Source organism: Emys orbicularis, chromosome 2, assembly GCF_028017835.1.
Source record: "Emys orbicularis isolate rEmyOrb1 chromosome 2, rEmyOrb1.hap1, whole genome shotgun sequence".
Classification (NCBI taxonomy): domain Eukaryota; kingdom Metazoa; phylum Chordata; order Testudines; family Emydidae; genus Emys; species Emys orbicularis.
Genome location: NC_088684.1, coordinates 296,542,798 through 296,556,296, shown reverse-complemented (window position 1 = coordinate 296,556,296; position 13,499 = coordinate 296,542,798). Strand labels below are relative to the sequence as shown.

The 13,499-nt window shown below is 39.5% G+C and overlaps 1 protein-coding gene across 1 annotated transcript in view; it reads left to right on the top strand.

The window, feature by feature from the left end:
• Positions 1-13,499, top strand: part of MAP4 (microtubule associated protein 4) — a 257,932-nt gene that overhangs the window by 88,989 nt on the left and 155,444 nt on the right. Inside the window, exon 3 of the mRNA XM_065399719.1 lies at positions 3,061-3,317. Coding sequence (XP_065255791.1) covers positions 3,080-3,317 — 238 coding nt within the window. The 5' untranslated portion in view covers positions 3,061-3,079. The remainder of the gene's footprint in view (positions 1-3,060; positions 3,318-13,499) is intronic.

The window sequence follows — 13,499 nt, the reverse complement described above, 5'->3', positions numbered from 1 at the left end:
ATTTTATAAAGATGAACATGGCGGTGTAGGGTGTTTCCCCCTCCCCCCCCCCCCCCCCCAAGGTACAGAGCATCACACCATTATCTTGCCAGGGATCAGTATCTGGCTGACTGGTCTTTAGTTACCTCAGTCATCCTCTTTATTCTTTTTAAATATTGCCACAACGTTAGATTTCTTCCCATCTTCTGGAACTCTCCCAGTGTTCCAAGAGTTAAGAACCAACATTAATGGTCCAGCAAACTCTTCAGCCAGCTCTCTTAAAACTCTAGAATGCAGGCTATCTGGACCTGTTGATTTAAAAATGTCCAACTTTAGCAGCTGCTCTTTAATATCCTCCTCTTAGAAAGGAAAGAGTTTCATCATCATCATATGTCTATATCTGATTTTTCCCAAACACAGAACAGAAATATTTATTAAACACTTGGCTTTTCTGCATTATTGACAATTCTACCATTTCCATCTAGGAGTGGACTAATACACACCTCTACCCCGATATAACGCTGTCCTTGGGAGCCAAAAAATCTTACCGCGTTATATAGAACTTGCTTTGATCCGCCGGAGTGTGCCCCCCCCCGGAGCACTGCTTTACCGCATTATAGCCGAATTCGTGTTATATCGGGTCGCGTTATATCGGGGTAGAGGGGTAATTGTTTTGATTTTTGTTTTGTTTTATTCATAATATACTTTTAAACATTCCTTATGGTCCTTAACTCTGCTGCAGGGTATTGGACTTTATAACTACTTTCCGACTATAATTTTGCTTCTGTTACTTCAGTTTTGTGACATGATTTTAGTAATGGCTATCCCTTAAATTGCTACTTAAAGATTATAGTGTCAAAAAACCAGTGCTTCATGTCGGCTTTCAAATGAAAGGATTAAAGTGTTTGTTTATAGGTCTAACTTTTCCTGAGACAGTGGCAGCTAACCTCAAGTGTCTGCTGAAGTAGAAATAAAGCAAGGTGGTGGCTGAAATTACATCACTTTAAGGTCTGCTATCTTGTTACCTATCAGGGCTGGGACCAATACCAGGGTAAACTTTTCATAAGTGACATAGTATGCTTAGGATCTTAAGTTCCATTAGGTGCTTCTGAAAACTTGACCACAAATAGTTAAATGCCGTAAGCCTTTAAACATGGGACCTGGACCAAATCTTGTTCCTCAATTTTTTTCACTGTCCATTGTGACAGTAGGCAAGGGGGGACTGGGAGCTAAAAGAAAACAAAAATCTGAAGTTGAAAGGTGTTCAGCTTTATAAAAAATAGCTATTAAAGCTTTGTACACTTAAAAGATCACTACTGCTCCTTGAACAGCCCAGTGCTGGAAAAGGGGTACTATTATATAAAGGTGAATATTTTGGCTAAAATCTTCAAACTTTCCAGTGCCTGCTTGAACATAATTGGGTAAATAGCAGTCTCTTGAAAACATGGGACTATACTGAAGTATCTGTAACACTGCACTCCACTGGCTGGAGTCAGGATTTCTGTGTGTCAGAAGCCATATACTCTTTGTGCAGGAGGATCTGGGTTATGCTGTTGCCATAAAACTATGGTGAGCAGCATAGTGACAATTCTTAAGTCCTATGTGGCCGTAGAGTTGTTACAATATTGACTGATATAAGTACCATTTTAGTCAGCCATAATGGCTCTTGTCTGACAGAATGCATAATGACCTTATATTGCTTAGGCATATGAACTTTATAATAAATTTTATATGTTGAGTAAATGCGGTGGTTGAACTCTACCTTTGTTGTTACACTTGTACTCATTTTTCCTTTTCCATTTTTCCCTTCCTCATTTTTGTCTTATATATGCTTTTTTTTAAAAAAAAAAAATAGTTTACTGGATTTTTTTAAAAAGGGAGAAGTAAATCTTTAAAAGAGCAGCAACTTTTTGCACAGATTATCCGTGCTTCTAAATGTGGAGCAAATCTATCTGAAGCTAATCTGGATTCAGTACTTAACAGTAAATGGTTAAAAAGTTGAAGTAAACTTAATTGAGTGTATTATGGGGTTTGAAATGTCCCCATTTAGATACCCCTGTGGTATGTTTTTATTTCTGGCCGTGCTTGAAGACGTTCTTTGGATGGACAGGGCATATGAATGGGACTTTCAATACTTCTGTAGTACAGAACAGTCTAAAAATTAGTCTGGAAAAAACAGCATTTGAAGATACTGTTGAACAATAAAGCTCAACTTCCCCCCCTTGCCTCTCATTGGTGCGTTCTCTTTAATCTCTTTTAAAATCCAGGAATCCACCCCACAAAGATATCTTTGCTGTGTACTTTCCCCCCCTTGCCTCTCATTGGTGTGTTCTCTTTAATCTCTTTTAAAATCCAGGAATCCACCCCACAAAGATATCTTTGCTGTGTACCCAAAGAGCTAAGGTTGATTAATATAGGTTGTCTGCTGAGTCTCACAGAGAGCTACATTGAACACTGATCTACATAAGGGGAAAGGATTGGAAAATCAATTACCTTATTGAGTCATTAAACTAGGAGCATTGAGATTTTTAGCATTTAATTTATTAGTGCTTTGCCTTCCAACATAAATGCTGGGAAGGCGAAAGTTTACTGTCACTAGCCAGGTCTGCTGAGGACAGCAGCATGCTGCAGAACCTCTGTGTGGAAGAGATGAAAAGCAACGCTGAGATTTAAGGTATACACCAGAGATTATGTAAAACATAATCTCCATAGGGGAGGCTGGGTGGAGTCCTGCCCAAGAACTAGATTGCCTTGTGTCAGTTGGTTTTCTGCTGCTGAGGATACTGAATTAACTCTCGGCTCTGGAGGAGACACAAGAGAACAAAATGTAAGATTAGGCTAATTCTGAGTTGCTAGCCATCTAGTAGTTTTTGTTTTATGATCTGATTGCAAACACTACATGAAGTTTAATGTGGATCATACAGTAAAAACACTTGATTCAGGAGAACTGTTATCTTTAATTTTGTTTTCTGGGCATCTGGGAATTTCAACACCGTGAAGGCAGGTAAACACAGCTGCCAGCATCAATCTCCTAGTAGTAGTAGATCTCTTACTAAAAATATGATCTTTCTCATTCTTCAGGTTACAGAGGTGCTAAAGCATGGCTGACTTCGATCACAATCTCAGTCTTGCGGATGCCCTGACAGAACCACCAGCAGAAATTGAGGAAGAAGTGAAACGAGACTTCATTGCCACCCTGGAAGCAGAGAAATTTGATGATGTGGTTGGAGAAACAGTGGGTAAAACAGACTATATCCCCCTACTGGATGATGATGATGCAAAGGCTGGGAGCCAGGAACCAAAAAGCAAACCCCACACAGACGGTGGTCAGGTAGAAAGTAAGTGTCTATAAGCATCAGACCAAATGGTTGCACCTTGCATAAATATTACAATAAGCAGACAGTGGGTTTCATGGTGTTAGGCCTCTTAAAACTTTTTGTACACCATTTTAAACTAAGCAACATCTAATGATTACACTGTGGGACTGGGAGTGAAGTGGTCTGGATTCTAATCCTGACTCTGCCTCTGTCTTGGTGTTTGATCTTGGAAAAAAATCACTTATCCTCTGCCTTAATTTCCCAGCCTATAAAATGGGGATACTTAACATTCCTAACTCCCAGGAACTGGTATTATGGAGTTTAATGTTTGTAAAGTGCTTTGGCCTCCTCAGATGGAAGGTGCTAGACGAGTATTAAATATTACTACATACGCTAAATATTTTCACCCCAAAGCTCATAAATGTATAAAGGGGGGGAATATTATCCTTACTTTCTGTATGGAGAAACTGAGTCACAGAGGTTAAATCACTTGGCAGTGCTGCCCATAATGTCAGTGGTTAAATGAGGAATAGAATCCATGTTGTCTGACAGTCTTGTGCTCTAACCACTAGACTGTACGGCCTTTCTAGCACTTCAAATTGTGCTTTGCATACCTTTGGGTGGGGGGGAGGAGAAGTTTAGTCTCTTGCTGCAGGAGCACTCTTCACTGTCTGTGTTTACAAACAGGTTTGGCATCATTCACTACTGACTTTGAAAATTTGCCAGCCCAAATGAATAGCAGACATAATCTGGTGATTATGGGGGGGAAAATATCTGCTTTTTCCAGATGGGTGGATGAATAGACTTTTTTCTGACTGAGTTAGAGGAAGGGACTGGGATTCAGGAGCCTTGAATTCTGCTCCTTTACTCGGCCACTGACTCAGCACATACTTTTGGGCTAGTTCAGGGGAAGGCAACCTATGGCACGTGTGCTGAAGGCGGCACGCAAGCTGATTTTCAGTGGCACTCACACTGCCCGGGTCCTGGCCACTGGTCCGGGGGGCTCTGCATTTTAATTTTAATTTTAAATGAAGCTTCTTAAACTTTTTAAAAACTTTATTTACTTTACATAGAACAATAGTTTAGTTATATATTATAGACTTATAGAAAGAGACCTTCTAAAAACCTTAAAATGTATTACTGGCACACGAAACCTTAAATTAGAGTGCATAAATGAAGACTCGGCACACCGCTTCTGAAAGGTTGCCGACCCCTGGGCTAGTTCCTTAACTTCCCTGTTCCTGTTTCTGCAATTCTAAAATGGTGCTAAAACTCATCTGTGTGAAGCACTTTGTCAACCTCTCATGAAATGTGGTATGTAAATAAAAGCAAAGTATTCTCTGCCTCTAACGAGGTAACCTGCTCATCCTTGTGGAAGAAGGGAGATTTACACTAATCTTGGTACTTATGTAGGTGGGTAAAGGGGGTGTATGTAAAAGGACTAAAATGGTCATCAGTCAGAACGAGGTGGTTCTGTCCTAAAGACCCCGTCTGGTGTGGCTTTGGACTGCACGTAGGAATTTGATCCACATCATACATTTTATTTTACTTTATCTGAAAGTGTGAGGTACTTTACAATACAGAACTAAAAAATGTGCCTGCTCTGAAAAGCTTAGTCTAATATTAGATATGATGTGATGAGTGGGGATAAATGAGGAGGGTGAAGAGTCGGATAAGGAAGGCTGAAGGCTGTGGCAAAACATCATGTGATTACTCAGATTAGTCATGTGCTCCTCTTGGTTTAATTAACAGATTTTTGTAAGATATTGACTTGTCCATTGTGGAAAAAATTGGGGGTGGGAAATAACTTTTTCACATTTAGCTTCAAAGATTTACTTTTGAAGAGGTTTTTCTGATGGAATCTCGTGAAGAATTGGATGTTCAAATTCCCTTGGAGTAACTGGCAATGGAAATCATAAGCATTGTAGAAACCCTATTTTGATGTTGTTTTGATCTCTCCAAAGTAATTGGAGAGCCTGATTACCGTGGGTGCATAAACTAAAGCTTTTTTAGCTTTTTGTCTCTTTGTACATGCTTGGCTGTTAAGGTTTGTCAACCTCTGCAATCTCAAATGGTGTCAGTTTACTACAAGTCATTCTTGGCTCTTGATCCCATTATGTGCTACTTTCAGATGGTTCATTCTTTTTTTTTTTTTTTTCTTGAAGAAGTGATGGGAGATCAATTTGCTTGTGAAAAAGACCGTGCTTTCTCATCAAACCCACGTGTTATGACTGTTCAACAAATCTCGATTTAAAAAATGCTTCTGACAATATATAAGGTAGGGTTGAATATGTGCTACCTGCCACTGAGTAAATCCTGTAGAATAAATCAGACTTAAACACTGCGTGGCACTATGAAATGGCCTAGCTTGTAGAGAAGCATAAGGCTCTGTTTTAATGTTTGATTATAATATGAAGCTTTTGAGCACAGAAATTGCTACATAACATTTAGCAAGAGTTTCACATTCAAAGCTCCAGAATATGACTCCAAAACTGCTTTATTCTTTCATGAGGGAGGAAACTAACTTTCATGGATCAGACTTTTTCAGCTCTCACTTGTTAATTTATTCATGTTAAAATGCTGGGATGTGTTTCGACAGCAGGATCTTTGCTGCTGAGATTGATTTTCCTCAGTCAGAAACGAGTTTACTCATATTTCCCATCAGGATCCAGCTATTCCATCTCTGCTAAAGTTGTGTGTTTATTTATTTATTTATTTTATTTTTAATCCATGAGCCAGATTAGATGAGCTTAACAAACAGTCAGATGGGCCCCAGCATGGACTTGTGTGAACCATATGAATACTGAGGGGTGGGTAAGGGAAGAGAAGGGGTAATGAGAATAGAAGTATAGTCAGATGGGAATTTGTCTCAAAGTGAGACTAAACATTAATTTAAAAAAACCCTCAAGTGGTGCTTTCCCCATTGGGATATCAATTCCTAGGAAGTTTTAGACTATACCTAGCAAGTGGCTGGATATAATTTGGCAAATTCCAGGTAATCCTCTTACTAGGTTGTGGTCTTTACATAATGCTGGAGGATTGCTTTGGGTGTGTACAAAGCCTTCTGTACGTTTTGCAGCTAGGGTGACCAGATAGCATGTGTGAAAAATCAGGACGGGGGTGGGGGGGTAATAGGCCTCTATATAAGAAAAAGCCCCAAATATCGGGACTGTCCCTATAAAATCGGGACTTCTGGTCACCCTATTTGCAGCTGGCTGCTGTGTCTACCTGTTTAGTCTCAATCTTTTGGCCCCAAATTCAGGCTTTTGGAGGAACTCTCAAACCTTCAGGGCTTTCAGTGGTGATGTAGCCCTGAAGGCTGTAGCAGTGAAAATGACATTGAATTGAAGTCTAGATAGCTTGCGATGATGGTTTTTTAAGCCCTGCATTGTTCTGATTCATCTAAAGTGAGGGATATATTATCCTGTTTGGAAAATATTTAAATCCAATTTTTTCAAATGATAGGCTTTGGGTGTCAGCTGAGAAGTAAATGTCAGGCTTTAATACCCGACTGCAGACAGGTATGCTGTCAGCTCCTTGCTTCCAAGTACACCGCGCTGCTTCAAAACTTGATACTATTGCTACTTTCAGAAGTGGGGGAAGAAAGCTATGCTCTGTTTTACTCCTTTGAGTGGGTATACATTGCAAAAATCATTTCCCTTCCTCCATCCCAATCGCAAGCTTGTCTATCATCCTCGATTCAAGCCCTCAAATGGCCACCAGAGGGCATTGAGAGTACTAGACTATGGTAGAGTGGACACAAATTGCTGCATATCAGAGCAGACGTCCCCTCCCCCATAAGGAAACAAAGCGCACATCTGGGGCCTGCTTGAGATAAAACCACAAAATTTCCCTTTCCTTTCCTTCTATCTTTCTCCACAGTAGCAATAGGTGCCTTCATTGCAGAAGGCTGCAGGCTTCCTGTAAGTTTTTACTATGCTTTTGCAAAGAAAAATCAAACCCCTGACATTTCTGAGTTTAAGGACAGCAAATGTTCCTTAAGTGCATCCTAAAAGCGGCATATTTAATTGATCTGGGAATTTCCTTAGTCTCAAAATGGGAATCACAAAAAAATCAGTCAGTCAATGGATGTAGACATCCGGATTGTATCTATACTGCTAATATTCTGCATAGATACGTAATTAATTTTTTTTCCAGAGGGCTGGTAAAACCTCTAGCATTTGTAAGAATTGTTACATTTCATTATTGCAGACATTGAAGTATCCCACAGGATTGAAATGAAAAGCTTTTTATCTGTTTCAGTATTCCAGGCAGCAATTCTTATGTTGCTGTCAGGAACTTGGCAATCAAATTAAATTCAGTTGAAAGTACTGCAGGTGATACCTTGATTCTTTAAATGTTCCTATCCTGCCTTTTTCCTTTGTACTTTCCATAGTATATATTTCGGTTAATAAAGAAGCATCCAAAACTTTGGCTAAAGGGGGTGTATTGGCAACTTGACAGGAGGTTGAGGGCAGCACTTAATTTGCCTGAAGGATGGCAGATTTTAGCTGCCCCTCTATGTAAGCAAAGCTGCAGAAACTGCAGATGTAGCATGCAGTGCTCAGTCTTGATCCAGGCATAAGGCCTGCTGCTGGTGATCTCTGTGCTGCATATTAAAGGTGAAGATTGTTGCAGACTATTCTGTAGAACTCCACAGATCCGATGTTAGATCCACAGCTAAAAAATGTGCTTTTTCTTAGGAGAGAGAAGAAAAAGTGCCTTCAATATTGTCTTAGAAATCTAGACATGATACTCCAGTTTCTCTAGCATGTTATAAAATGAAGGTAGAGGGCTTATTTCCGACTTGGAGAAGTTAATATAAACGTTGCTACAGTGCACCAAGCAAAACAAGGAAGTTCTAGCACAATTGTTATATTGGCTAGCGTCACACAGTTGTTTTAAACGTCACTAGTAGAGCACAATGTGGGAGACCCTAAATAGTCTTTTATATTTAATCCTGTTGTGATTGTTTCCTTAGTAGTTAGAGAGACATGGTGAGTGAGGTCATACTTTTACTGGACCAACTTCTGATATTACCCACCTGATGTGGTCAGAGCAGCTATCCAAGAGTCATAGAATCATAGGACTGGAAGTGACCCTTGAGAGGTCATCTAGTTCAGTCTCCTGCACTCATGGCAGGACTAAGTATTATCTAGAAACTGCCTTAGCAGCAACATTTTAAATGAATTTGAGGGGGCAAGGTTGTAGCAGTTAAGACCTGAGATGAGAGTTTTCATGGTATTGACAATGAAGGTTAAAGCCAATCATTGGGGATACTAATTCTCTGAGGTTTAGGATCCAATTAAATGTATTACAGAAAATGCATTTTTAAAAATTATACTTTTTGTGGTTCAGCTTTTGATAAACCATAGCAATTCAGTGGAGTCTAAGTGGGAGTACTCTGTTATTAAAACTTGACTTCATTCATTTTGCTGTGAAAATTCACAGGTACAAGGCATATGATCATGTATAATCTAAATGTTTGGCACTTTTATTGCTATTGTCATATGACCAAGGGCAAAAATTCACATGCATATTTGCATGTGCCTGATGCTATCAACACTGCACCTATACTCGTTTTTTTTATTAGTCATGTGATACTTAGCGATTTTCTTTAAGCCCTTGATCCTGGAGGCATGTGATTAAGTGAGTGTCTTGGTTTTCATTTAAAATAAAAAAAAAAGTTAGTCCTCCTGGTTGCAGATAAAAACTTGAAAACAGGACCCAAATGTATCCAAAAGACTCACCAGAAGGCAAATAAAAAGCCTCAAATTCATAATTTTCTTAAATCTCATGATCTTTTAAACCAATTTAATAATTTGGGGGGGGCGGCCCAATTCATGTTTTTCTTTCTTTTTTTTTTTTTTTTTTAATTGAGGATGTCTGTACTGGAGATGCACAAGTAAAGGTAGCCTCTATTTAGTTTTAAGTCAGCTGTTCTGCCGTGGATTCCAGCTAAGTGACTGTGCACAAGTCTGTTTATGTACATGTTTGGGTTGTATTATTCTCATTTGTGCTTTTGTGTCATGGTTTCTATTCATCGTCTGGCATATCCAACCAATCTGCACATCTAAGAGTAATAAAATATATTAATGGGCCTCTCTTCAATAGGCTTATCTGAAAGTGTCTTTCTTTCCACCCTCTTGCCTTCTCACCCAAGTAAACTGCTTGTGTGATGGTGAATTAAAATGTGTTCAAAACAGTGTGGCTGTGCTTACATATGTACCACGCCAAGCCATTAATGTGGAGATCGTTTAATATGTTGGCCCTGTCCATTTTGCTTGAGATTATCTGTTGTAGTGAATGCTTTCTTAAATTTGTTTACATAAAGGCAATCCTTTGATCCACTGGCCAGATGCAAGTAGTATCTTGTGATTCTGACAAAGATTATGGAGTTTGGATGTATTGATGTGTTTGATTCTTAAATAGTTCAGATTATGATGGTAGTGGGGTTGGGCCTAAAAAAGATTATTGGGAATTTGTATACCGCACTTTGTATAGCTGAAATAGAAGTACATATTCAGCTCCAAGGCCTTTTTACCAAAACACACCTGGTAATAACAGTACATTTGTACCCCCATGACTAAGGACCCTTGTATTTCATATAACTCACCTAGAGAGTCCATTTCAAAGAGCTAGAGCTTTACAGGAAGTCAGTCTTGCTACTTTTAATTTTCAAGATTGTGCAGCAAGGCAAGGGTATGCCTGATTTTGGGAGGCTCAAATGAGCAAAACTCTTCTTGAATCTGTTCTTGTTTAGATGCTGTCTGCCCAGCAAATAATGCTTTACTACACAGTAAAAGCTTTTATGTAGTAATCTTTTGATGATACCCTCCCAGCTCTGGCCAGATTTGGCTAGCTGTTTGATTCATAGATATCTCTTCACTTGCATCTGGGCTCCACATGCAGAGGTTTCTTCCCCATCTGAATTAACTGGATACAGAATCTTTGTGTAAAGCTGTTTTTAAAGGGATACGCCTAACATGAAATCTAGTCATCTTAAAATGTTAGTTAAAAGCTTTTTTGTGTACTACAGCTGTTCCTTAGACCCTCTGCCGCCACTTGTAGTTTTACAATTTCGTTTTCTATTTTTAGAACACTGCAATAGCAAAAAGTGTAGAAAACTGACACCGCTTCAGCGGGTGATCTCCGTGATGATCAGTGATCTGAACACTAGAGGAGTGAAACGATCATGGCTTTCTAGTCCCACTCACTTAACTGGCCTACTATTTTCTGAATTGCTGACACAAGGTTAGGGATTGAGGAGGAAGATTTTGCCTAAAATTTGAGTGGGTGAAAAGGAGGGACTCTGCTTGGGTAACTTGAAGCTGTTGCAAAGGAATGTAGGGATATGCCCTATTTTGATCATGTTGAGTGCTGCATGCTATGCAACCTATTGCCACTTAACATGGACATCACTTAAAGATAGCTATGTTAGCGACACTAATTTGTCAGCAAGCGCAGATGAGTCAGAATGATCATTGAGGTACAGTGCAGCTGTTCGAGTCCCTACCCTTTGCAGGATTAGATAGAAAGTCTGACTCTAGTTTTTAACCCTTAATTTACAAAGCACTCATTAATGAATGGTGTCTTAACTTTTTCTCCCTGGAAAGTCTTGGTCTTCATTTAAAATAAAAATGTTATTCTTCCTGGTTGCAGATAAAAATTGGTGCCCCAGTGCATAACATAAAGCTAACAACCAGAGAGGCTGAGGTTCTGTTACAAGCGGCATGTTCTTTACCATTAACTAGAAGAAAATAATTCTTGCTGCTCTGTATGATTCCTGCAGTTGCTTGTCTTTACTATGCTTTTTACAACTGAAAACTGGGGGATGAGTTCCTAGAAGTTGAGCAGCAGCTTTTGGAAGAAAAGATGAGGTATTCCAATATTTCCTTTATTGCACAGGGCTTGTTGCCAGGAGGATACAGTTTTGTCATTTTACTAAATGGCCTTATAATGTCTGAAGATGTCCAATAATGCTGGCAACCTTGCTCAGAACATTAATTCCAACAGAATCCAACTGTTAAAGATCACTGTGTATTTTGGAGAATGACAGGCTTTTATATTAAATTGTAGCCGTTCTTCACTCTTTCTGGAGCAGTATGCAGAAGTGGATATAGTTACTGACACTAAGCAGTTCTGTGTTGGTGGGATTGTGGGATCAATATTGAATTGTATAAACCTATTTGGATGGCTAGAGAACTCCTTGGGTAATAGAGCAATATATGCATTTTCTAGTAATTAGAGTACAAAGGGTACTAATGCTTTTATAATGCTTCTCAGCCATAGATCTCAAATTCTTTTTCAAAGATGGCTAAGCCTCACTTTTCCCATGTTACAGTTGGAGAAACTGAGCCACATGGGAGTTTGTGACTTTCTCAAAGTCACACAGAGAGTGAGTGGCCAATTTGGGTTAAACCCAGATCTCCTGATTCCCAGTCCTCTGACCTAGCCACTGGATCTCGCAGTACTCAACTGCCTTTTGAGTGTAGGCAGGGTATAAATCCTAGTACACCTCTACCCCGATATAACACTGTCCTCGGGAGCCAAAAAATCTTACTGCGTTATAGGTGAAACCGTGTTATATCGAACTTGCTTTGATCCACCGGAGTGCGCAGCCCCACACCCCCGGAGCGCTGCTTTACCGCGTTCTAGCCAAATTCCTGTTATATCGGGTTGCGTTATATCGGGGTAGAGGTGTACTCCCAAGGAAATTCTTTTAAGCAATCTTGAAGCAGGAAAGACTCTGATCTTGAAACCGTGAATATCATTAAACCAGTTGAAGGCTGAACACATTTCATTATACTGCCTTTAAGCTCCCCTACTTACAGGACTGATTTTATTTTTACTGAAAACAGCTTTTTGTTGTTCACTTTCGTAATTAAAGTAGTTTTGTTTTGTTAAATACTGATGAAGGGTGACATTTTAGGAGATGAGAGTTGAGTTTTAGCAATGTGCCTCCTGTTGACTTTTGTGGGAGTTATCCAGCTAAGTGCTCATGTAATAGACAAATATAAATAAACTTGCATATATATCTTGAATGCATATGCTTTGTAATGTGTCTCAATTGAAATTTTCTTAGGTAAATATCCTGAGCCATATTTATTGATTTCAGCTTTGACTAACTGCAACAAGAATGTCAGTTTCCATCATTATTCTAGGATTAGTCCATAACTGTAAGATGTTAGTTTCATGTCAGATGGGGAGACAAAAGAATGTCTCTCCCTAGTCTTGTCTTTGTCACACAGGGTAACAGTTCTGAACCCACCCTAAACCTCCCAACTCTTTCTTTTAATGAAGCTGAGTTGGACATGGTTAAGGAATGGAGCCACTTAGATTCTGTCCCAAAAGCATTTTGGAAGCTCCACAAATTATAAGGCTAAGATAATAGTGGTTTGTCCAAAAGGGTAGAGGTAACAATTTCAAGTACTGGGACTCCTATGCCAGTCTCCTCAGGACTCAAATATTCCTTGGAAATTGGAAAAATGGATGTTGCCCTCAAAAGGGCACTCAAGATAAGCAAAAGCTCTTATTATCTCGGTTATATGTTACATTTATATTGAGACCTCTTGTATATTGGTCTCTCACTCCTGAACTTGCTTCAGAAAGTCAGATGCAAGCTTCTCTTCCTGGAACAGATTATGCTCAGGGTTTTTGTGTGATACAGCCTTCGATGTAATGACAGTATCCATATGCAACATAGCAATGAGTATTACGGCAAGGAAGGCCTATCTTTGTTAGATGGATAAAATTTCAAAGGCACGCTTTATATCTTATATCCTTTAAGAGAAATCTGCTGTAGTCTTGCCTTTTGGAAGCCACTTTAGTCAAAGGTTCATCCCCAAGATGATTTGGATAATTGCAATTGTGGTGTGAGTTGTTGCAGAAGACCCTGGTTATAATTCTGTGGGTCACTTTCATGGGACTAAGCAACAGACTGTGTGCCTGGAATACACCACTCTCTTAGGAAGTATTGATGCTACTGGTAAGTGGTTAATTGGGCTCTTCTGACTCAATGAGTTGTGTGGCTTGTTCCCCCTACCCTGATACAAGGGAGGTGGGAGTGGCAGTCAGAGAGAAGATCTAGGGTGTGGATTGAGCAGTACTGAGAAAAAAAACATCTTGGGGGAAAGTTTTGAGATAAACTTTATATAGGTTAGGAGTGACGCCTGCCCACAGGTTGATATATTCTGTGTGGTT